Raw genomic sequence first — 26,694 nt, 5'->3', positions numbered from 1 at the left:
CTGTCCCCAGCACATTTCAAACCAAACTGACGCCCATGAGTGAGGTTGTCGGGGTTGTCTTAATCCATTGTCGGCATCTTTCCGCTTGGATCTTGGGCTTTGGAAAGGCGAAAAAAAACGACCCCTCCCTATAAACTTTTGGGGTACCTGGTGTCAGACTTGCAGGTGCCATAGGCGCATCGTTTCACCATCTTGCTGAAAATCGCAATGTTTGACGGTCACGGGGGTCTTTCTCCTTAGTTACAGTTGCTGAGCTAGGATTGGACGAGGACCGTTCGAGGGCGGGGTTTTGCGAACGGTCAATTCTTTATGGATATAATTAATATTCTCTCTGTATATATTGTATCATTAACTGTTCATTTTGTATCTGCATCTCTTCCAGCAAAATAATATATATACAAAACATGAAAAATATTTTAAAGTCTAGTCATTATCTTAATCACTTGGTGCCCCCCTATTGGCTGGTGCCCCAGGGCACTCGCCCAATCCCGTCTATGGATAATCCGGCCCTGTGGTACACTGTTTAACTACAGAAGAGTCAAGTTTTAAATAGGAAAAATATTGAAACTCTTTGGTCATTTTGAAAGAAATGCTACTGGACTCGTCAGAATCAATGATCTATGCTAAGCTATGCTAAAAGTGGTACCGTCAGACCTGGAGTTCGGCTGAATGGATTCTAAAACGGTAAAACTCAACTGTTTAACTCTGGGGGAGTTGTAAAATGAGCATATTTCCGAAAAAAGTGGAGTATCCCTTTAATGCATTGGTTTTGTGTATACGTGTGTCAGGTCACCTTGGGTCTGGATGAGGTGAAGGACTTTTCCTGTGATTTGACGGATGGCATCCTTATCAGAGACTTTGGGCTCCTCGTTCAGTCTTTCCAGCTGACTCAGCAACACCAGCGCCCGGGAAGCACTGGGAATACAGGAAACCATCACATCAGGCCAAGTCAACACTGGCAAAGCTTACTACGTGTATAATAAAGATGTTTCAAACTGCATATCGTCATAGAGCTGCTAGTGTGTGTGTGTATGTGTCTGTTTAAACAAAAACTAACCTTTTTTCTGCTGCCATTTTGGGTTTATTCATTTCTTCTCACATTCAATAAAACGTCAAACTGACTGCTGAGGGGGGGAAATGTAGAAATGCATTTATACAGAAAATCACATTTAATTTATAAAGATAATCAAGTCACTCTACTGCATTACAATCAGTCCGAGTTTATACAGCAACATAGGCCACTTTATACAGTCTTAAATCATAAGCATTTTACTTGTTCAAGGGAGGAAAAAACAAAAACAGCAGCAAGAATCTTAATCAAGATCAACGGCTGTGTCTCAAAACCTAGTGAGCAAACTACCTACACAGATACCTAGATGAAAACACTCTTGTGCATCAGTGAGCTGCCAAACTAGGTAACATTGTTGGGCATTGTCTATCAATCCACATAGACAACATTGTTAGGCATTAAGACTTACTGAGCTTCCTACCTAGACAGCATTACTGGACATGACAGCGTTTCTGCCTATAAAGACTTCATATTTAGACATCAAACTTTAGGAGAGCTTCCAACAGCATTTAAGGTGCCAAAGCCTATTTCAGAGCATTTTTAAGCATCAAAATCTACTGAGCTTCCTAACTAGATTATATTTGTTGGGGCCTTGCTGTCCACTTAAGCATCAAACTCTAAAGAGCTGCCAACATAAACAATATTGTTTGTGTATCATAGCCTACCTGCCCACACAGACAGCATTTTTAGGACATGAAACCTGCTGTGCTTTCAATCTGGACAGCCATTTTAGGGCATAATAGGCTCCCAAAAAAGCTGTCCATGTAGGGAGCACATTGGGTTTTGAGCCAAGGCCAGTAATTGTGCAAGTACAGTCCATTCCTATTTAAATAAGGCTGTCAGAGGAGGTTGGCCATATATTACAGTCAGATTTAGATCAGCTAATGAATAATTAATTCAATGCCATTATTAATTATTAAGTTGACAAAACCCCTCCTGTATAATTGAAATGCACCCATGTCAGATCCACCTGTCCACTACAGAGAAAGCTCCAGTGTTAGCACAGACACGCTAACAGGACAGCTGATATCTGTCATTGGCACAGAAATAAAAATACAAGCGAACACCAACCTTTAAAGCATGCGAGAGCTGCGCCATCTGAACTCCTCACAGCGCGATCTCTTGGCAGCACAGACACAACACAAGCCCCCTGATGGTGTTGTTATTATTGACTCTATCCCCCAACACACACTCGGAAGTGAGGGCGCGTCCTGGCGCAGAATCCAGGATCTGCACCTCATGTGTCACATCAGAGTGTGACGCACAGATGGACTACAGATCAGCGTCACACACAGCGCTGCGCAGCTTCTCGCGTGACTAACGGTAGACGTGAGGAAAAAACCCATTAGTCATTTATTAAATATATAACACATATAAATATAAGTGCGTTCAAATCGATTAATCGCATCTAACATACAATTGTGTTTATATATGTGTTTGTTTATATATAAGTTCATATATAATTATAATTTATTATATTTATATATATATATACATACATACATAAATATACATATATATATAATATATATAAATATAATAATATATACATTTATAATCATATCACAATTTCACACGTTTTAAAAACATCTTGATACATTGTTTTATTCAATTGTTTTTAATTTTGTGATTTTGTTATTATTTATTGTTAGTTTTTTTTGTTTACTTTTTATTTTAATCATACATTTATTTATTTTACTTTATATATGTAATCTATTACTTTACTAATAAAAAATATTTTTATACATATTACATATTAAACACGAGTTTTGCTGTTCTGTCTGAAGTATAATATATATATATATATATATATATATATATATATATATATATATATATATATATATATATATATATTTAAAAAAAAAAACAGTGCAGGAAAATGGGTCTCCCATACCATACCTCTACACAATATTATATTATTTTATGAACTAAACAAGCAACTTCAGTGCATTTATAAATTTCTCATTCTGACAGGAATTTAACTGACCGGAACTCATTAAATATTATAATTATTATAGAGTGTAGATTATTTAAAAGCCTATATTTATAGATTAAACATTTTGACAAAGTAATCATATTTTTATCCAGAATAAATAGCACGTTATAACAAACATTTTACATATTTTACAGCGTCAAAGCTCAGAACTACATGTCCCAGAATGCAAGTCACAATATGATGTCATTCACAGGCGTCCGCTGCAGCAGCGCTGTATATTTGGAACAGGACAGAAAGACTGTCTCTCTAAAGGTATTGTATTTATTTACCCTTTGAATTTGTTTTTTGTTAATGAATATGTACTTCAAATGTTGTAAAGTATATATTTAGCAGTAATGATATATGTTAGGGGTTAGACAGCTTAGCATTTATCGCTCTTCGCTAATGTCATCTGGCTATTTGTTCATGTGCAGTTTGACACATCGATGATGGTTCTGTCTTTAAATAATTTTACCAAATCAAACGTGTAATTAATATCCTTTTATATCCATTAAAACGTACACTCACCTGAATTCAAAGACGATTAGTCGTCGACCAGTAACAACAAAGAGAGGTTACAGTACAGTGACCATGAGTTCTTCTCCACAAGTGTCCTCATTAGTACAGTATTTAACCCAGCAAAATACTGGAGCTTGTTCGAGTGTCTTTGCCTATGGTCTGTCATGCCTGATTGTAGCTTGAAGAGACACCAAATTTGGACATATTATTTAGTTGTGGTCAAAAACTAGTGAACTGCCTGTAGCGAGACAGCATTTGTGGTGCATATATTGCCCCAAAATGTGTCTATAGTTTGGTAACTCACAAGGTTTTGAGACATCTATTGTCTCAGTTATTGTATGAGACATCTATTGTCCCCAGTTGTTTAAAAACACTAAATTTTATTCATGCAAACTGTTGAACTGGCCCTCAAGCTCAGTCTGAAGTCTTAGAACTCAAATAGTTCCATTGTTTACTTAATGATGTGTATTATTAATTCAATATTCTGTCTTTCCCTTATATTCCCTAATTTGTCATATTAATATGTGCATGTACAAGATTTTTCTGGCAACTCTTAAAGGGATAGTTCACCCAAAAATGGCATTCGTTCAACTTTCAAAGTTCATAAAAACATCTTAAACTAATCCATATGAATCAAGCGGTTTAGTACAACATTTCTGAAGAGAACAGATTGAATTTATGCTTTTATTCACATATAAACATTCATTCAACGTTCGCTGATCAATGTGTGAAAAAGCCTAAATTCAATCTCTTCATCATGTAAAGTAATTGTGTCTCTTCAAATTTTTTTTACTAAACCGCTCAATTCCTATGGATTAGTTTTACGATCTCTTTATGAACTTTTTGAAACGTGATAGTGGTAGTTGCGCAGCTGTCAATGGAGGGACAGAAATCTCTCAGATTCTTGTTCCAAAGATGCACTTGTTTTAATGCACATGTTTTTTTATGTTCATAGCCGTCTCAATGGTGATGAAGTCATCGGTAGAGGAGGAGGAGGGAGGTTGGGGTCTTGGGATCCCAGAGAAGATGAGAAACAATGCCGACTGGGTGGACGTCACCAAAGAATTCAAAGGAGCCTGTAAAGGTGTGTGTGTGTGTGTGTGTGTGTGTGTGTGTGTGTGTGTGTGTGTGTGTGTGTGTGTGTGTGTGCACTACGTGGCAAAACAAATGGGCCAAGCCAAAAATGGCAAAATATTTAGTGGTCTTTTGATGGTTTTTTACCATTTTAATCACAAATCACTGGTCAGGAAATTAGCAAGAATTGCAAAAATACTGTAGATAAAGTAACTTTGCACGCAATAGCCTTCCCCAACTCTCAGACAGCTTTTTACAGGAAAAAGAGTCAGTGTTGTTCCACTCAATGTTAATGGCTTCAAACAGAGTAGTTGAAAAATGTCTCCCAGGTCATTTGAGTTTAATGTGAGACCAAATATTCACTACAGGGTTCAAATCTGGACTCTGATCAAAGCCAAAACATGAGCCTGAACCAACTTCCCATATTCTGCCAAAAACTTGTGCATTTTGTTACATTTTGCTCATTTCCTGACCAATAATTTGTGGTTAAGAAGACAATTAAAAGCTTAGTATTTAGCCAGTTTGGGCTTGGTACATCTTCTTTTTTTGCATAGGAGTGTATGTCTTTCATGGGCATGACAAAGTTATGTGAGTTATCATTGGCTGAACTCTGCAGTAGATGTCACTGTCAGTGATCACAACGGTCTTTTCTCAGAATAGCCATTTTCCACAAATCCCTGAGAAAGACAGGGAGAAAAATATGCCTTGTTTATGTAACATTTACATTAATATTCAAACCAGATTTTTCCAAAACAAGCAAAAAATTTCCATGTATCCCGCAACTGCCAGTTATTTATAAAAGTAAAAAGTTATATTCATAAACAGGATGCAGACTTCATATCCCATTACAGACAATATTCTTTGAATTTGTGATTCACGAGGATAGTCTGTCTTGCATTAACCTTTATTTTTTTCTTTCTCCCCACCAAAATGATTTGGAGAAATGTTGATTGCATGCAGGATCCATCATCTAATAGTGCAATGAGGCATGGCTGCTGAAATTAACATTTTTACCATTTATGGTCACTAAGAGTTCTAAAATTAACTTCCTTTCCCATGCGAGCTTGACCTTGACATCATGATTAAGCTCCAGCACTGCGCCATAAGTCACCTCAATACATCTGTGTTATTGTGAACAGGAGAGTTTTGGACAGTTCTGGGGCCTCATTTATAACCGTTGCGTATCGTATGCACAAAACAGGCCCTGAAAGAGGCGTAAGCCACTTCCGACGCATAAGTTGTGATTTATAAAAACAAACTTGACGGCGCACCTGCACACAAACTGACTCATGCGTACAAACGTTTTGGAGATGGAGCAGTTTGGCGACACCGATGGTGGAGTCGATGTCAGAACATTAAAAGAAAATTATACATATACGGAAAGATAATACAAATATAATTTCACTCACCAAGCCTATCACATGAAGCAAACATCCATCCCTTCTTAAATGTCACGCCAGCGAGCGCATTGGGCCGTTAATACGCATATTTATCTAACGGCAGATGAAGGAAAACCGTAAATCTTCATTATGAGTCCTAATCATAAATACAATGCATGTTCACAATAACAATTTAAATAAATAAAAGAATGATTTAAACTATGTTTTACTTCTGATATAAACATTTAGATTACATATGCCATTCTCATTAATGGAGTTAAACACTTCAATTACATGAAATCATCACTGAGAAGTTACAACATTTTTTATATTCAATAAATATGAAAATTTGTAGTGGATGCGATGCTTTTGAACACTTTTCCTGTGGCGTGCTGTGGTTTAATGTTTTAACTACAGAGAGAATTGCTTATCATGATAATAGCAGATTGTCTGAGAAAATATTTTCGTGCAAATAATGCCCAAGGCCTATCTGTTTCCATTAAAAATATAAAACAATTAAAAATACTATTTGGCCAGTGGAAGATATTGTGGAAAACTTTCTCTGAAATGTATTTTACACTATTTGATTTATTTATTCAAAAACAAGGCAAGGATATGCTACTAAATGATTTTTATCAATGTAATGTGACGGCACATCCGTATCTCATATTTTCCTAATGTCTTGTACCGTTAAATGTGGTATCACCTGGATGAATATGCATATGCAAATGATATGCAGATGAGGAAATGCATTGTAAGCTCCATTTATGGTTATTTCGGGGAGGAGATGCATGTGCGCACAATATTTCGCTGACTGAGATTTATAAAGGGAATTCTGCGCACTGTGCGCAGGTTGTTGCATATTACACACGGTTTTAAGTCTGAATATTTTTTGGTGTAGGCTACGCCATTTTTGGCTTTCGGGTGCACGTACACTTTTAGTAAAGATCCTACGCACAGTTTTATAAATGATACTCTTAGTGCCACCAGTCGTGTTTTATTGGGCTCACGTGTTGATTAATCTTGTAGTGAAATGCGGTACAGAAACCGAATGATTAAATGAGTTTGTTTTTGCAGAACTTAAACTTGGCGAGTTGCTCCATGACAAACTGTAAGAAATTTTTATTTAAATTTTTTGAGCAAAGAAATACTTTTACATGTCATTCAACATTTGGTGCATTCGCTCGGTATATGTAATGCTCGTGTTCCTGTAGGTTTGGTCTGTTTGAGGCGATGTCAGCCATCGAGATGATGGATCCGAAGATGGATGCTGGGATGATCGGGAACCAAGTCAACCGTAAAGTCCTCAACTTTGAACAAGCTGTTAAGGTAGCACTCGAATGATTTTATATAATAATGAACCTGAATATAGTGAGTTTAAAGGGTTAGTTCAACCAAAAATGAACATTCTGTCATTAATTACTCGCCCTCACCCAAACCTGGCTTTAAGACTGTCGTTCATCTTCAGAACACAAATAAAGATCTTTTTGATCAAATCTGAGAGATTTCTGTCCCTCCTTTGACAGCTACGCAACTACCACTTTAACGCTTCAAAAAGTTAATAAAGAGATTGTAAAACTAATCCATATGAATTGAGCGGTTTAGTCCAAATTTTCTAAAGAGACACGACCGCTTTATATGATGAACAGATTTAATTTAGGCTTTTATTCACATTATTCACAGTACTATACTTTATTGAAAGTGTACTGTTTTTCCTTCTGTCTTCCTATTTTTCTGAAGGATGAGGCCATACGAGTGAAGGATCTGAGTATTCCTGAGCTCATCGGGATCATGGACACATGTTTTTGCTGTCTGGTCAGTATTGATATCAACCACACACAAAAATTGTGTTTCATGAAGCTGTGTATCAATTGCAAAGTAAAAAAAAACATAATAATAATAATAATAATAATAATAATAAAGTGTCTGTAATGATTACAAAAATGACACTGCATTTGAGTTTACTGACTGTATTGAATATTCTGTTACTGTTGTCTTCATCTGTCTCAGATCACATGGCTGGAGGGGCATTCTCTGGCTCAGACTGTGTTTACATGTCTATATGTTCATAACCCGGATCTTATTCAAGACCCTGCTCTTAAAGCCTTCGCTCTGGGCATCCTCAAGATCTGCGACATCGCCCGCGAGAAAGTCAACAAAGCCGCTGTGTTTGAGGAGGCAAGACACATTCAATTGTCTTATTTGACTCTTGTTCAAATTGTGTTGTTTTATTAAAGTGCCCCCATTATGCTATTTTAAATGTTTCCAGATTTAGTTTTGAAGGTCTCCTACAATAGGTTTACATACACCCTAAGATAAAACAAAACAAAACATACATTTTCTAATAATATACATTGCATCTTCACCTCTTTTCTCACAGTGTCTGAAACGTTTCGATAAAGGATTCAGTCTCTCTAAACCCCTCCTTTCTGAGAGCCTGCTCTGCTCTGATTGGTCAGATGGCCCAGTCTGTTGTGATTAGTCAAGTCAAGTCACCTTCATTTACATAGCGCTTTTAACAATATAGATTGTTTCAAAGCAGCTTTACAGTGATAATAGGAAATTAAAGTAACAGAGATTGTTTTGGCTTTACAGCAGCTCTAGAATAAAGTTATTGTCCAGCTAAAGTTAGTTTGATTGATTCACTTCCGTTGCAAAGATCATTAGTTATTAACTTAGGGGCCGCTTACACGACACCATTCTAACAGAAAACCCTTAATGCGCTGGTCGACAGCTTACAGCACGTGTCGGAAACCAAACGCTCATTACCATATCTGAATTTCAGCTCTGGATCTTCCTTGATACACTGATACGGTAACAATGTAACAGGATGATACGGGATGATAACACAATGATACGGGAACAGTAACAATGGCGTCGGTTATTCCGCATCAATTCGAGTCTGAGTCCTCATCCTTTGGAAGTGCATTCAAAAGATTTGCAGTGCAGAACACGGCATCTTCTCAACATGAAAAACACAAACCAAACTCTTCCAGGCCTCAGCCACAACTACAGTGTTTGAGGGTCAAAGTAGACGTTGTTCACGGGCAGCCAATAAAGACCATAGGCTTTATATTTGTTACAAACCTGCGTGGGTTCGAGGAGGAAGTGAGACTGGAATTACTGACGACTTGTTTCAGGCAGTTCAGAATCGATTCTTTCTTTTGGGAGACAATAACTTTATTTATCGTGCACTTTGATCTTTAAAACTCTGCAGACCTTGTACATTCGCAAACAGCAATATTACACTCAGCATGAAAGGAAAAAGCATAATGGGGCACTTTAATTTAAAAATGTATTTTATTACTGACGATATGTAGATTATTTATAAATGAACCCATTGGAAGACCATTGGAAATATTTAGTTACGGTCTGGCCATTAGTCACCATTTATTTTTATTGTACTTTTATTGTACTTTTTATTTAATTTAATTTTTCTGTTGGTTTATTCAGTGAATATGAAGTTTTCTGTTTTCCAATCGCAGGAAGATTTTCAGGCCATGACTTACGGCTTTAAAATGGCAAATAACGTAACAGATCTGAGAGTGACAGGTGAGTGTAAAGATCTTGATTGTGATTTTATATTTTGCGTAAATAAAAATAAAATAATTTTAGTTTTTAATTGTATTTATTTTTCACTGTTGTGACAATAAAGCACCTTTTCTCACCAATTCTGACAAAAAGTGACATCAGAATGTTTTCTGATGGATCATGTGACACTGAAGACTGCAGTAATGGAATTTAGTTTTAATGAATTATATTTTAAAATATATTACATATATATTATTTATTTATAAGTTATTTTAAATTGTAATCATATTTCACAATATTACTGTTTTTACTGTATTTTTGATAAAATAGATGCAGCCTTGGTGAGCAATAGAGACTTATATAAATAATAATAATTCTTACCGATCCCAAACTTTTGAAAGATAGTGTACAACAAACAAAGTAAAGCATCTAGATGAACTACAATAAAAAAGAATTTAAGGGTAAATGTTCTTAATTATCATTAAAATAATGCAGCGGTGCAAAATATTAGGCTTCATCTTCCTTATGCAAAATGTAAATTAGACTACATGTTTTTGTAAGATTTTGTTGTTCAGTGTTTTCATTTCACCATTTAAAATTTCTATAGGAATGCTAAAAGATGTTGAGGATGAACTTCAGAGGAAAGTGAAGGTGACTCCATCTCAAGACTTTTCAGGATACTTCTTAGCCTTTCCTTCTTTTTTCTTGACTTGTTAAATATTTGTTTCTTCCTTTTTTTTTTTCATTTCTTTTTTTTACAGAGTACACGCAGTCGACAGGGTGAACAAAGAGATCCTGAGGTGGAACTGGATGTAAGTACATAATCATTTCCCCGATACTAAAGTTAAGATAAAGAGATGTGTGGATGCTTTGGGTGAAATTGCCGTGTAGCCTATTATCAGCCAGACAACAGCACTGTACAGAAATACTGAGAGTTTTTGATTATCCTCCTTCTCTTTTGCCCTCAGCATCAGCAATGCTTGGCTCTGTTCAGCCGTGTTAAATTCACTCGTCTGCTGCTTAGCGCGCTCATCTCCTTCACTAAAAAAGAGGTATGACACTATTAAATTCACTCAAGCATATTGCTTAACAAAAAGATTCACCAGTTTGTTATCTAATCTTTGATTGGTTGATTCGACATTTAAGATGAGTGCTGTCAGCGAAGCACAGAAGCTGATGACTCAGGCTGCTGACTTACTGCCCGCGATACACTCCTCTATACAGTATGGAATACAGTCACAGAATGACACAACCAAAGGAGGTAACAGTCTAAAAACAATTAAACATTTTGGTTTTATTTGCCTTAATTCCCCAAATGTACACATCATGCTTTTTCCAGATCACCCAATCATGATGGGTTTTGAGCCGCTGGTTAACCAGCGCCTGCTCCCGCCCACTTTCCCGCGCTACGCCAAGATCATTAAGAGAGAAGAGATGGTCAACTACTTCAGCAAACTCATTGAGCGCATTAAAAACGTCTGTGAGGTCATCAACATAACCAACCTGCACAGCATCTTGGTAAAACAACTCCGTATTAACACATGTGTTCTGTTGAAGTATTGGAGAGAGATGTAACTAATCCTGCTGAGTGTTTGCGGTTTCAGGATTTCTTCTGTGAATTCAGTGAGCAGTCTCCATGTGTGATGTCTAGATCTCTGCTACAGGTAAGACCGACTTCATCTGACAAAGTTCTCTTTACATCTGAAGCTTGTGCTTTACTCATAGATCTGGAATATATAGAAAATGGACAAAAAACAATGAATGACTGTTAAAGATATTTTACTGGACTCTGGACTGTTTTAAATCTAAATAGACAACGTTTTTATTCAGACATATGTTCAACTGATGTAATTAAAGAAGTATCATCTGAATTTGTTTTGCATTAATCTTAAATATTGCATTAAGCAGCATAAAATGGAAGTTCCGATCGTCCTTTCTTTCCTATTCTGACGTATATGGGTGAAACGAGTGAAAACGGCTTCTTGAATGAGCAAAAATTGTAGGGCGGGACTCAATGTTGTCCTTGGGGAATTGATTGGGTGGTTGTGGTTTGCTATTGCTGTGATCTCATGTTAGTGACATGTTGCCCAACTGCAAGAGGGAGGGGAAGTTATTTTAAATAAAGATTATGAGGGCACATCAATTATTTAAAATTTAATGATGTGTACGGATAAATCATTTATAAAAGAAAACACTGCAGCATTACATAAAAAACAGGAATTGTCCATTTTGATTTCATGGTGACTTTAAATGTCTTGTACAGCCTTTTTTAATTGTATGACTTATTCACTCTTTTTCTCAACATGAACATCGCCTTGCTGCTGTCGTAGCTTTAAAAAATAATAAATAAACTTCTCTGGTCAAGAAATGCATTTTTTAATACTTAATTATCAATGAATAACACATTCAACACATAACTATATCACATATAAAACTGGTCTCGGATAAATTATGTTACACACAGTGACAGAATGATATGATGGTTGGTCTTGGCATGTAGATAGTCTGAACACTCACCTGACGTGTGTGTGTGTGTGTGTGTGTGTGTGTGTGTGTGTGTGTGTGTGTGTGTGTGTGTGTGTGTGTGTGTGTGTGTGTGTGTGTGTGTGTGTGTGTGTGTGTGTGTGTGTGTGTGTGTGTGTGTGTGTGTGTGTGTGTGTGTGTGTGATGCAGACCACATTTCTGATTGACAATAGGAAGGTGTTTGGGACTCATCTGATGCAGGATATGATTAAAGATGCATTGCGCTATTTTGTCAGCCCACCTGTCCTCTCCACAAAGTGAGTGATAATTTCTTTACACTATATTATTTACTCTTTAATTAATTTGTTGCTTATAAATTACATGAAGTTTCTGCATTTGTTTTTTTAATTTACAATGTTTCCTGAGGTGCGTTTATAATGTTAGTAGGATTTTTGCATAAAATATTTACATAATTTAGAAAGAAGAGACCATTTTCGGTTACTCTTTATTTTAAGATGTCCTTGTTACAGTGTTAAGTATACATTTAAGTACTGAGTAATGTTAATTAATTACATGTACACACTATAGGGTTAGGATTGGGGTTTGGTTTAGGGTTAGTTGCATGCAATAATGCATAATTTATAGTTATTACTATAGTAACTACATGTAACGTGTAACAAAGTAACACTGTAAAATAGTTTTACCCCATTTTCTACCATGATTTTAGCCCACTGATTTAAACACTCCATTTAAAGGGGTGTGTCTCCTTTAACATTTTAAGTAAATACCCACTGCTAACATTTTTTGTGCTAACACTGCTAACAAGTATTATACGTTGAACTCTTTTGAAAACATTTAAACTACGTTTTTACTATTAAAGATGCAGAGATTAACTAATGTTATTCTTAGTCTCGTGATTCTGTTTTAGTATTTCTCCTGCTTGTCCTTATCATCTTGCTAAAATTCACATTTCATGACTATTTTAAGATGACATTACATTCCCTCACTGTTTTAACGCTGTTTTCACAGATGCAGTTTGAACAATAACCACCAGGCTAAAGATTACATTGACTCCTTTGTCACACACTGCACACGGGTTTGTGATTCATTTTGTTTGGTATGTTATTGTAACAGGTGAAATAGTGTTTTTGATTAGATGAATTAAGAGTGTTATTTTGTGTCACAGCCATTCTGCAGCCTCATCCAGATTCACGGACACAACAGAGCACGCCAGCGAGACAAACTGGGTCACATACTGGAGGAGTTTGCCACCCTTCAGGACGAGGTGCGTAGATGTTTTTTGTTTGGTTAAAAATGACATGAATTAAAAATTGAACCTAATACTTTCTTAAAGGGACCGTTCACCCAAAAATGAAAATTCTGTCATCATTTACTCACCCTGTATGAATTTCTGAAGAAGATATTTTGAAGATACTATTAAATCAATGTGGTCCATCAACTGTTTGGTTACCCATATTCTCCAAAATATCTTCTTTTGAGTTCAGCAGAAGAAAGAAATTCATACAGGTTTTGAGTAAATGATTGATGAATTTTCATTTGTGAGTGAACTATCCCTTTGATAAGTGTTTCTGGTCTTATTCCTTACAATTCATAGGTGTTTATTACAAAGAACTAAAAGGGTTTAACCAACGAATTAGATTTATTGCTTTTGTTCCTCTTTTGTAAGCTTCTGCTAAATGCATAATGTAAATGTAAGGGTTAGTTCACCCAAAAATGAAAGTTCTGTCATAATTTACTCACTATGTTGTTTCAAACCACAAATTAAGATATTTTAAATCTTTATTGCTCATCTTTTGAAAGTCCATTTAACCAAAATGTTCATGCTTCTGAAAGTCTGCTGCCATCATGTCAGTTGTAAAGCATCATTGAGTGTGTTTGTTGGTGTTTAGGCTGAGAAGGTGGACGCTGCTCTTCACGGTCTTCTGATGAAGCTGGAGCCTCAAAGGCAGCATTTAGCCTGTCTGGGCACCTGGATCCTCTATCATAACCTGCGCATCATGATCCAGTACCTGCTCAGCGGCTTTGAGCTGGAGCTCTACAGCATGCATGAGTATTATTACATCTACTGGTACGACAGCTAAACAAACATGCTTTTAATGCTATAGATAGATCAGAATGCACAGGCAATATCGACTGTTATCAGATATCCATCAGAAAATATTTGAAGTTTAATTATTTCTACCTATTTTAAAATTTAGATCATCATCTAGCACTAATTTAAAGGGACAGCGACCATTGACCAATTATGCCGAAGATTTAAAGGGCACCTATTATGCAAAATTCATACATGGTACATTTTTACATGGTGTTTGAACATAAATGTGTGTTGGCAGTGTGTGTACACAACCACCCTATAATGATAAAAATCCACCCAGTGCTTTTTTTTTTAAATCCCCATAAATCATAAACACTGTCTCAGAACAACCTGTTCTCAGATTCAGGGCAGTGTGACATACTTTTGCACAAGCCCCTCACACGACTGTTGATAACTTCTTATACTGTGTTTATTCAGCTCTTACAGTGATTTTCTGGAGTAAAACTAACGCTTCATCTTTTGTGGGATGTACAATAAACTCTGCGGAGGAGTAAAAAAATTAACAATTGTTTAATAATTATGATTTTAATATGCTAAAAATATTTTTGAATATAATATGTCAGTATTATGATTATACATTTTATATATGTAAATATGCTAATAGAATTATCGGCTTATCGGCATCAGCCACAGTTTTAATATTGGTGCATCCCTGAAAGATTTCCTAAATGAAGTCCAAAGTGCTAGCACATTAATGTCGGATTTAGTATTACACATGTGAAGAGGTTAGCCAATCATAACAGAGGTCATTTGCATATAGTCTTAAAGGGACAGTAGCAAAACAGCCTGTTAAATTCTGAGAGTCAGATAAAGATTAAAAAAGTAAAGATATATCTTTCTCTCCATGTATGTTCAGGTATCTGTCGGAGTTCCTGTATGCGTGGCTCATGTCCACGTTGAGTCGAGCGGACAGCTCTCAGATGGCAGAGGAGAGAATCCTGGAGGAGCAGCTGAAAGTACGAAGCAGCAAGAAGAGCAAGAAGAAGAAGAAAGGTTCTCACAGGCCCACGTTCATTCAACAGTTGCAGTTGCTATGGAGGATTGGGATGTTTGGGTCTGACTTGCTCATTGTGTTTCCATTGTCTCCTCAGCTCGTCCTCTGAGTAAAGAGATCACCATGAGCCAAGCTTACCAGAACATGTGTGCCGGCATGTACAAGGTAATGCTTCCTGATACACACAAACACACTGGAGTACTCAAAGCTGCCTATGTAACATGGAAATTATGGACAATGGAACAATGGAAATGAATCATAATAATCAGGATTTGATTGGTTGGTCAGAGACAAATAAGAGTGCATGATAAAGGAGAAATCGAGGAGCTGTTTACACGACACCGTTTTTAAACAAAGGAACTTTTTATGCGTTTTGGCCGTTCATTTACACAACAATGGTGTTTTGGTGGCATGAAAACAGGTTTCAAAGTGCAAATTTTTGAAAACGATGCCATTATCGTCTCAGTGTAAACTACAAAACCGCAAATCTGTGAAAACGGTGACGGCATGCACATGCGTATTACGTGTCCTTACCCCCAAGTGCTGCAGTCATTTATTTAAATCACAATTTTGACTTTGTTCCAAATGAATATGAATTTTAATGTGGAAATTAGAAACATACTCATCATTGAAGGTGTGGATTCGAGTCATTGTATGTGTGTGAATTGTATTTTTAAAGGGTTAGTTCACCCAAAAATGAAAATTATGTCATTAATGACTCACCCTCATGTCGTTCCAAGCCCATAAGACCTCCGTTCATCTTCGGAACACAGTTTAAGATATTTTAGATTTAGTCCAAGAGCTTTCTGTCCCTCCATTGAAAATGTATGTACGGTGTACTGTCCATGTCCAGAAAGGTAATAAAGACATCATCAAAGTAGTCCATGTGACTACAGTGGCTCAATCTTAAGTTTATCAAGCGACGAGAATACTTTTTGTGCGCAAAAACAAACAAAAATAACGACTTTATTCCACTATTCATTTCCTTCTCTCTGGGCCTCGAGTCTTTTCACGTAGTATAACTGCGTAGCGCTTCTGGGTTGTACGTCACACGCATCACACACATGACCAGCGTTGGCCAATAGTGAGCCTACGTGTGACGTACAACACAGATGCGCTACTCAGTTACACTACGTGAACTCACTCGAGGCCCAGAGAGAAGGAAATGAATAGTGGAATAAAGTCGTTATTTTTGTTGTTTTTTGCGCACAAAAAGTATTCTCGTCGCTTGATAAACTTAAGATTGAGCCACTGTAGTCACATGGACTACTTTGATGATGTCTTTAATACCTTTCTGGACATGGACAGTATACCGGACATATATTTTCAATGGAGGGACAGAAAGCTCTCGGACTAAATCTAAAATATCTTAAACTGTGTTCTGAAGATGAACGGAGGTCTTACGGGCTTGGAACGACATGAGGGTGAGTCATTAATGACATCATTTTCATTTTTGGGTGAACTAACCCTTTAATGTATTTTGAATAAACTAAAAGTCTTTATTTCTGCAGACCATGATAGCGTTGGATATGGACAGAAAGGTGCGCAAACCTCAGTTTGAACTGGACAGCGAGCAGGTTCGCTACGAGCATCGATTCGCCCCGTTCAACAGTGTCGTCACACCGCCGCCAGTGCACTACATCCAGTTTAAGGTAGCGCTGAATTTACTCACTTCAAGGTCATGTTTACTGCAACTATCTTGTGCAAAGATTACAGTAAATTGTGTTTGTGTGTGTGTGTGTAAATGTAGGAAATGTCAGATTTGAAGAAGTACAATCCTCCTCCTCGCTCAGCGGATCTCTATATGGCCGCCAGTAAACATTTCCAGCAGGCCAAACTTATACTTGAAAACGTCACCAGCCCTGATGCAGAGGTACATTTCAAACAGTCCTTATATTGCTCTGTGAGCCAGTCCAGTCTTATTAACACAAATATATAGTAGGAATTGGTATTTGGTTTTCGATTTTAATATTTATTTTAAAACTGAATTTATTTCTGTGATCAAAGCTGAATTTTCAGCATCTTTACTAGGGCTGTCAATCTTCCTCTATAATACTATTCGAATTCCATTCCTTATTTTATTTAATATTCGAATAATATTCGAATATTAAATGCTCAAATTCATCCTATTATTAATATTTACGACATTACACAGTCTTATGGATCGCCAATGCGTGATGTTGATCGGTCTCATATCTTCACAGATAAACCGTCAGTTTGTCTGTTATTGCCTTTTGGCGGACAGCTGGTAGCAGTTGAGCCCCGTGATGAGGAGAGAGAGAGAGAGGCAGAACATAAGTAATTCTTGCCTGGTTTAGCGGCGGTTCCTCGGACAGATCGCATAGCTTGTCAGGTTGTAAGTTGTCATAAAAAAAATAACGTATATTTTCCTCTCCGTTTTGGCCTTCCGTCCACAATGAGACGGCATTTTTATTAATGAAAACGCACTCCAAAGTGGATATATTTGAAGACGCCGTTTTCACGTTGTAATGTGGACTGAGAATCAAATTGTTGATCTCCGTTACCGTGGAGACATTCCTCTCCGCGACTTTTGACAGTTGTTATGATGATACAGCGTGGATAACGTGCACAATTGTGTTACGATTCAAAAACTTTATTGTTTATCAGACGAAACAAAAGCATTTAATTTTCACATGTGTGTGCCAAGGCGGCGAGAAAGGCAAGATTGCATAAAAAAAAAAAAAAAAAAAAAAAACCTAAAAAAGCAATATTCGAATAGGAACTTCAGCATTCGAATAGTATTGATTTTTTTAATATTCGAATTATATTCGAATTTCGGAATTCGTTCCAACAGCCCTAATCTTTACTCCAGTCTTCAGTGTCACATGATCAGAGGTGTGGACTCGAGTCATGTGACTTGGACTCGAGTCAGACTCGAGTCATGAATTTGATGACTTCAGACTCGACTCGACAAAATGTACAAAGACTTGCAACTCGACTTGGACTTTAACATCAATGACTCGTGACTTCACTTGGACTTGCGCCTTTTGACTCGAGAAGACTTGCTACTTCCCATGAAAACTGGGGAAAAAAATGTCCACACCGCTCTCAGTTTATCTGCATCTGTGAAAAAAATGTGCACCAGCTGTATTCATGCAGCGAGCGCGCGCGCTGCCTGCACGACATCCAATCACTGTAGTCCCACGTTGTTTTGATTCGACAGCATCTAACGCCCGTTTCACACAAACTCCGTTTGCAGTGCGTATGCGCCAGCGGTGCGTATTTTTTTCCGTACCCATGTTAACAGGTTAGAGCTTTCACACTGCATGCGGTTGCAGTCCGTCGATCCGTTCCAGTTGCGGTGCGTATACAGCAGTGCCGCGATCGTTTCCGCACCGAGTCTATTTCTGCTGTGCTGCACATGTGCTGCACGCGCTGAATTAAAGTGACAGCGCATGTTTCGTGGTCAACATGAACACAGATTGACCTAAAAATTTAGTAATTTCACCATAAACGCGATTAATTAAATAAAATGTAGTAATCTCACCATAAATGTATTTAATTAAATACTATTTTCACTTTAAGACCAGGGTAAAGCAAGGAAAACTACAATTTACCTCAACAAGGCGACATAATGAACAAATCTCGTCTCATTCGTGGAGGTGGAAAAACATGTTCCTTGTGACATGCGAGATTTATTGTATTAATTTAAATATAAAATAAAAGACATGAGAGTCGGCTGTTTTTTTATACAAGTAGCCTACATGGTTAAATATTTGACCACTTGCTTTAGGAACTTAATATAAGTAGAAGTAATGCATTGAATAATAGGCCTACGTTGTTTAAATTGTGTTTAAACGTGCATACGTCTATTAAAGAGTGTATATGTGTACAAAGAGAATCGCAATGCTGAGACGTAAGACCGGGGTAGCCTAAATCAAGGGAAAATACATATTTCAACAAGGCAACATAATGAACACACTCGTCTCATTCGTGGAGGTGGAAAAACAAGTTCTTTGTGACATGCGAGATTTATTGTATAAAGATTTAAATTATGCAAAAGAAAGAGTATGAGTCTGCGGTTTTTGTCAATTTTAAGTTTTAATTTAAAATGTAGGCTATGCGATTTTAATATAAGAACATGGTTAAATATTTTACCACTTGCTTGAGCAACTTAATATATAATTATATAAGAGTAATGCATTAAATAATACGTTGTTTAAATTGTATTTAAACGTGAATACGTCTATTAAAGAGTGTATACGTGTGTACAAAGAGAATCGCAATGCTGACAATTTTTTTTTTTACATAAAAGATGCTAATAACTTCTGGATTTGAAATACAAATAGTGAGTATGTATTTGTGGTACAGCCGCGGATCACGCACTGCAAACGCAGCATATGTGAAAGCACTATTGCGCGTGCTGGTCTTGCACGGCATACGCACTGCAACACGCATTCCAATTATATTATCAGGTTGGTCCAGTTTTTCAGAAGTGATAATTTTGAGGAGTGAGGATTTTATTGATGACATGTTTAAAAAGGTTTAGGCTAAAACGGTTTTGGCTTTGACTTTTGACTCGACTCGGGACTTGCCTCATCTTTGACTCGACTTGACTCGGGACTCGAGGGCAAAGACTTGAGACTTACTTGTGACTTGCATAACAATGACTTTGTCCCACCTCTGCACATGATCCTTCAGAAATCATTCTAATATGATGATTTGAAACATTTCTTATTATTATCAATGTTGAAAACAGTTGTGCTGCTTTTTGTCTAAACCGTGATCCTTTTTTTCAGGATTTTTTAATTATTAGAAAGTTCAAAAGAACAGCATTTATATTACATTTATAAGAAGGTTTTCACAACAATGTAAAAGTCTTTACTGTAATTTATGATCAGTTTAATGGAACCTTGCTGAATAAAAGTTGTAATTTCTTTCAAAAAAATTTAAAAAAGAAATAATATTAAGACTTTAAAGGTGCATTGCGCAAGTCTCTGAGTTTTTGCAGAACTATGCCCCCTTCTGGCGACACGTGAAACTGCAACCAGAGTTGTGCACGCGGTTACGTGGAGTTTGCGTTGGGGTTTTGGGATGAACTAGAAGCCGTTCTCTTTGAATCCATCTTCTACTTTTGCAAAAGTCGCTTGAGTTGTCTTCGCTGATGCGGATAATGGCGGCGAATACACAAACCTGCCAGACATAGCCAGGTGAGCGTGAACGCGCATGACGTCACGCCCAGTCGATTCCGTCCCGAATCCCTCTTATTTATTTTACTGTACAGGATTATAGAGGCAATCGCAGTGATCATAGAAGGGCTCATTCAGCCCATCAGGCAATTGTTTAAGCATGTATGGGTTAGAAAAACGGGTATTTTTAACATGAAAAGTTGCTTAATGCACCTTTAAAATTAAAAGAATGACTCATATTTTCTTTTTGATGGATGGAAACCAAAATATCATATTCTTTTTATTATTATATACAATGGAGACTGTGAAGTCATATAGTGTTACATTTAAGTCTTATAGCGCTTTTTTATTACCAGTACCAGCTCGACTCGACTCGACTCGGCTCGCTTTTCGCTCCGTTTTCCATTGCAGATAGTACCTCCACAATAGTACCTGGTCGTCATAGCGACGCCGCAGGAAACTGCTGTGACGTAATCTTTTACGCGACACACACCCGCTCATAGACATAATAAATACATAGACGCCCTATTGGCCGCTGGATCGTACGTCAACGGCGCCGCCATACTGCGGAGGGCAACTTTCCCATACCTCTCATAACGAGAATTGAGAAAAATGCCTATTTCGTGTGCTGCTTGGGGCTTTACAAATCGCCACACAATTGAAAACAGGTCTCAGGGAATTACCTTTCACAAGCAAAACTGAAAATTTGTTCCTGGTTGTATTTCATTTACTATTTTTATTTTTAGAGGAGAAAGGCCGTGGAATTTAAAAATACTACTGTTATTGTGTCACGAAATGTAGTTTTAAGAGTTTTTCAGTCGACAATGTAGTTGTTTAAAGCTCAAATCTGTGGTTTATTTATAAAGATAGCGCCTATTTAAAAATGTTATCTGGCGGTTTCGGAGTTGTGAGACCCAGCGATCACCGGGCGCTCAGCGCTCATGTACCCCGCCGAGAACAGCCTTACCTCGGCTAGGTCTTCTGACGTTCGCCGCTGGATCTGATGTCTTTAGTCTAGTCGTGGTTAAACATGAGAATAATTTGTCTTGTGTGTATCTAACGGGCGATCTTTGGTCTCATTAATCTATAATTTGTTCCTTGGCAAATCGTTTTGGCTGAGGGCAAAGTGAAGTTTCATAACTTTATATATTTAGGCTATTAACTTTAACGTTGTAGCCTGCTGTATGTCTGACTGAATCGTTTACTTTATTTCTTGACTTGTATAGCTTCTTATACCTTTTAAAAACTGAAATTTAACAAAAAGAGACAGGGCTGCGTCATTTTATTTTATATAGCCTATGTAAGAATATTTTAAAATATATAAATATACATTATTTATTATTGTTGTTATAATAATATACCACTTGCGATTATCAATCTATTATAGTTGTGCTGTTCAATTATTGTACTATACATAGTAACTATTTAACTTATTAGCCTATTTTTTATTGTCTATATTCTGTAATTGATATTTCATATTCTATTGCTATTATTATAGTATTATACAAACTATATGCTATTATCAATATATTACTATTATTATTATATTATAGTACTTATGATCTATTATATAATTATACTTTTCATTACTATTTTATTTGCTGTATACTGTTTGTTTATTTTATTGACTAAAATATTTACTATTAGCCTACTTCTCACTTTATCTTATATTTACTATTTGCATTGCACTGTAGTTGTAGCCTACCATATCATATGTATTACCATAAAGGATCCATCAGTTATCTTTGTTATTGCTAAAATCGGGTCAATGACAGAATATGCTTTTTCCACAATAAGAAAACTTTATTTAATTTAATGTGAAAATTAAATTATATCTCAGTATGGGGGTGTTCCATAGTGGTGTTCACAATTCTTATCCAAGAATAAAAAGCCAAATACATGACAAGCCTGAGCTTTGGCCATTCCTTATTAAAAAAAATATTTTATAAATCTAACTATCGAGATTTTAAATAACTAGAGATGGAACTTTTTTGTACACCACATACAAACCACAATCGGTTGATAAATGTACATTTTTGGGGGGTTTTTATCCAGAAAAACCGCAGCTCACCTGTTTGCTTGCATTTGATTACAGCGCAGTCTTGCCCTCCGCAAAATGGCGGACGCGTTGACGTATCGCAGCAACGTTCCAAAGCGGCCAATAGGGCGTCTATGTATTTATTATGTCTATGCACCCGCTACCCACACACACAGGACAATGGAGGAAATCGCGTCTGGTGCGTGCAATGATGACGCAGTGAATAGTGACGATTCTCTCTGACCAATCAGCAGTCTGCCGTGTTTTCACGTCACATTTTAGTATCGCCTCAGCTCGCCTCAACTCGCTCAGAACCTCGCCGGAGGTGATACGAAAAAAAGTACCTGGAAGCAGGTACAGGTACAACTTTTACACAGTGGAAAACCAAACAAAGGCGAGTCGAGTCGAATCGAGGCGAGCTGGTACTGTGTAGTGAAAAAGCACCATTACATTGTCAGTTATATATTGTGTAAAGAAAGTGACTGATATGTTGCTTCCTGTTGTAGGTTAACCGCATCCTTAAAGTGGCCAAACCCAATATTGTTGTTATGAAACTGCTTGCTGGAGGACACAAGAAAGAAACTAAGGTACAACATGTTTATATGAATATTCTGGGTTCAGTACAACTTAAGCTCTATGGACCGTATCTGTTACCAGGGAAAAAACATTTTAACTCGTCTCTCAGTTTGTAAAAATAATATACACTTAATGAGACATCTATTGGGAAAGACGATGCAACTGAATAAATGTTACAATAGACATTTATTTGAAAGTTAGATCCAATATTTCAGCTCCTGCTTTGATCATGTAACTTAAAATCATTCTGATCAGAATGAAACAGATTTCAGGAAATGAGATTTGAATAGGACTACAAACCACATGAAAGTTTGCTAACCAAACCTAAACTAGCCAAACTAAGGGAGAAAACGCACCAGGTTCTGAAACAAGCTCTCCAAACGAGGGAGGTGTGAAATCGCAGTAAATGCTTAAATCAGTTTAAAAAGCAAGTAAATTAGTTTAAAATATGTGCTGAACATTTTTGCTTTGAATCTCAGAATGTTTTGCCTCATAGACTCATTTTAATTATAAACTGGAGATGAGTCAAAATGATGTCTTGTGGTAACAGACAGCACGTCACAGATGCTGTTTATAAAGCCTAACTTGAATTCCTTCAAAACAAAAACACATTTTGCATATAGATGAAATGAGGTACTGTGAAATTCATTGCATCCTTGTGTTTCCTCTTTTCTCAGGCACTTCCTGAGTTTGACTTCTCGGCACACAAATACTTCCCTGTAGTCAAGATCATTTGAGATCAGCCATGTTGGAACTCTTCTCGTTTACATGAACTGTCATCACAGTCGCAGAATAAGTTCATATTCATAACTGTAATAGTACAGTTAATACACTTGGACTCTAGTTTGAACAATTCACAAATAATGTTTTTTTGTTTGGTTGATAGTATTGTATTAAATTGGAGAAAAAACAACCAAAAAAAACTGTTTTTAGTGGCTTCAGAATTAACCCTCACTTCATTCATCAGGTTCAGGTTTGATGAGGTGCGCACAAAGTACAAAACATTCAAAGTGTGAGATCGTGTCTATATCTTGCTGTCCAAAAATGCTCAAATCTCCACGCCAGGAATATTAGATCCAGCCTCTTTACCAGATCCCATCAGAACACATTTGTTTTGTCTGATGCCCAAAAACAGTTAGCAGCAAGTGTTATCTGAAAGCCACAGAGGAGGAGGCTGTGAAATAGAAGGAAGCCGGAGACGAAGTGATGATAAAAAATGATCAGGGTTTATTGAATAAAGCTTAGTTGCATATATTTCAAAGCTCAGACTTCATCCCTACTTCATCTGGACTGCATCTAACCAGCACAAATCCAACAGATGTATGACCGCTGTCTTGAAGCTAAACACATTGCTATTAAGAATCCTTAGATCCTTCAAGAGACATGGGTTTCTGAGTGTATCTCAACTTGATGTTTTTATTGTACTGAGTTAATAACAATTGGTTAAAAATACATTTATGTATGTGAGATATGGCAGATCTTTATAAAACGATTTCATGTCCATAAAACGTTTGGTCAAACTTTTTTGTTTGTAAAACTTTTTTATTTTTTTTTTTATTTTTTTTATTGTTGCTCACACTGCAACATTGTCCATTATTTTTCCAAGTTTTGTAAGTAAATGCAATTTAAATGCAATTAGTTTTCTTCTGAAAGCTGAAAATGCTGAGGTGCGCCACACATTGTTTTCTGAAGGAATTTGCGAACAGTGACTGAGTGAACCTGGCAGAGTGAATGACTTGTATTTAAAAATGTAATAAAATAAGAACAAATGGACAAATTGCAAACACCTGCAGTACATAATATATAAACTGCACCTCCAGTACATAGTATGGGTTCTCTTCTACAAAAGATAAGAAAGACAGACCAAGTCACTTAGTGGTGGACTGGCTCCCTGTAAGTATGATATTCACACTGTAAAACTAATACTAATAACTATTCTGTGTCATTTTTCAAATATTAATATTCAAAGTAGTTGACTGTCATTGTCTTCTAAGCTGTGTGCGTTACTGTATAAGATTAATGCAATATTTAACATCGTTACATTTATTTAAGGCCTGTACCGCACATTCATTCATTCATTCAAATATTTTAAAAGTCTGGGATAAGAGCGCTAGCGCACATAATCCATTTATCAGTCAAATTCATTTAAAAATCTAAACTCAACAGAAATATGAAATATGATCAGTATAAGAGAAAAACACTGTTAATGAGAAGACGAACACAACTGCTGCATGTTCGTTTAATCCAATTGACAGCCATCAGGGCTGGACTGGGACAAAAAATCGGCCCTGGCATTTTGGCCCAGACTGGCCCACTACATATGATCACAAACACCACCCATCTTTGCACGCCCTTGAATATGTATACTAACTCCGATTCCTTAAAACCACTAATGCCATGTAATGAATGAGTAGGAAAGAGTGAGAGTTAACAGATGAAATAAGTACAAAATTGTCATTTATTAAAGCAACACCATGTAAGTTTTGCTCTCGGGGTCCCCCTACAGTTGGGAAACAGTATTGTCTTCTACTACTGTCGTAAAATCTGTCATGGTAACACTAGGGGATACACATGCATTTGTTGACAAGCCGATACCCCCGAACTCTGCAGAAGGAGTTGTTGTATTACAAATTTATTAAATGTTTAATTTAGGTCTCCACTGCAATAGTATATAAACTAAGAATATAAGAAAGTTTAGTAGACTGATTACAGATGATTATTGAGGTTCCAGCAAGAGATTCCTGCCAGACCTGTTTTACCATTATAAGCTAAATGAGTTAGATCCCTGATACTCTCACCTTTTGTCTTTAATGGCCCTTGGAGCCAGAGTCCAAGCCCCAGACGTTGAATAGTTAAGCTGATTGGATTAGGATATATGCGTTTGAATAGTTATGCTGATTGAATTAGGACTGGTAACACTATGGAGTCTGGAAGGGATCCTAAACCTGTATACTCATTTACATGCTTTGTTCAACCTCAATGTAAGTCCCTCCCCCTTGGAAAGTATATAACCTACAATGTATAAAGTTTGAGTTAGACTTTGGTGACTGCAGCTACCGACAGCTCGTGTTCTCAATAAAGAATCCTGCTGAAGAAAGAACCAAGTCTCCTGGTCTTCGATTCTGAGTTTCCAACAGTTTTGGTGCCGTGTGACCCGGATAGAGCTACTCACCTGAATCCAGATTGAAACTTCAAGCTCAACAAAGATCTGACTAAGTTCCATACTGAATCTTCTGAATCCAGATTGAAACTTCAAGCTCAACAAAGATCTGACTAAGTTCCAGACTGAATCACCTGAATCCAGATTGAAAACTTCAAGCTCCAAAAAGATCTCAAAGAATTAACTTTTCTGACTGAGTTCCAGACTGAATCTTGAAATTTCAAGCTCAAAGATCTCAACAAAGAATGAACTTTTCTGACTGAGTTCAACTTCCAGACTAAAGTTTTCTGTACAACCAACGATTCGGTGAGTTTCACTCTATTCAAAAGAACCTTTAAAGACCAGTAAAATTTTGTCATCCTCTGCGCCGTCAGAGAAGAGTTAACAGAGAGCTGCAGGGTTTTGTTAACTAAGTTATCCTCTAAAAGTTTTCTTTTAGAGATGAAATTTATCCTCTGTTTTCAGGCAGGGAAGATTAGCGTAAAGTGCTAGTAATTTGTGTTATGCTTTGCTCTGGGCAAGGAAGGTTAACAATAGTTGATCTGTGTTAACATGTGTACCCTCTGTTGATCAGAAAAGGTTTAGTGTTTGTTTGTGTGGTAACAAAGAAACTCACAAAATGGTTAGAAGGAATGCTAGACTAATCC

The 26,694-nt window shown here is 36.8% G+C and overlaps 2 protein-coding genes across 4 annotated transcripts in view; one reads left to right on the top strand and one right to left on the bottom strand.

The window, feature by feature from the left end:
* The window catches only part of agtpbp1 (ATP/GTP binding carboxypeptidase 1), a 46,981-nt gene extending 44,661 nt beyond the window's left edge, over positions 1–2,320 (bottom strand). Inside the window, exons 1-3 of one of the 3 annotated variants that reach the window (XM_084388977.1) lie at positions 2,141–2,320; positions 1,058–1,124; positions 794–915 (exon numbers count right to left, since the gene is read on the bottom strand). In XM_084388977.1, coding sequence (XP_084245103.1) covers positions 794–915; positions 1,058–1,089 — 154 coding nt within the window. In that variant the 5' untranslated portion in view covers positions 1,090–1,124; positions 2,141–2,320. The remainder of the gene's footprint in view (positions 1–793; positions 916–1,057; positions 1,125–2,140) is intronic. The other 2 variants (XM_084388975.1, XM_084388976.1) reach the window with 2 other exon arrangements.
* A 917-nt stretch (positions 2,321–3,237) lies between these two features.
* Positions 3,238–24,668, top strand: naa35 (N-alpha-acetyltransferase 35, NatC auxiliary subunit). The gene is made up of 23 exons (XM_084388399.1): positions 3,238–3,320; positions 4,522–4,650; positions 7,097–7,130; positions 7,234–7,348; positions 7,760–7,834; positions 8,030–8,197; positions 9,505–9,571; positions 10,158–10,201; positions 10,312–10,362; positions 10,519–10,602; positions 10,697–10,811; positions 10,890–11,068; positions 11,155–11,214; positions 12,224–12,330; positions 13,043–13,109; positions 13,200–13,298; positions 13,924–14,102; positions 14,986–15,122; positions 15,221–15,288; positions 16,635–16,775; positions 16,874–16,996; positions 22,818–22,898; positions 23,565–24,668. The coding sequence occupies exons 2-23, from the start codon at positions 4,530–4,532 to the stop codon at positions 23,622–23,624; spliced, it is 2,175 nt and encodes a 724-aa protein (XP_084244525.1). The 5' UTR covers positions 3,238–3,320; positions 4,522–4,529; the 3' UTR covers positions 23,625–24,668.
* Positions 24,669–26,694: the final 2,026 nt, after the last annotated feature.

Source organism: Rutilus rutilus (assembly GCF_951802725.1).
Source record: "Rutilus rutilus genome assembly, chromosome: 19".
Classification (NCBI taxonomy): domain Eukaryota; kingdom Metazoa; phylum Chordata; class Actinopteri; order Cypriniformes; family Leuciscidae; genus Rutilus; species Rutilus rutilus.
This window is presented reverse-complemented; position numbering and strand designations above follow the sequence as displayed.

Coding starts and splice junctions, on each gene's coding strand:
- naa35 (XM_084388399.1), top strand. CDS start 4,530: ATGGTGATGAAGTCATCGGTAGAGGAGGAGGAGGGAGGTTGGGGTCTT. Junction 13,110..13,199: donor TTGTCACACACTGCACACGG/GTTTGTGATTCA, acceptor TTTGTGTCACAG/CCATTCTGCAGCCTCATCCA. Junction 15,289..16,634: donor TGTGTGCCGGCATGTACAAG/GTAATGCTTCCT, acceptor TTATTTCTGCAG/ACCATGATAGCGTTGGATAT.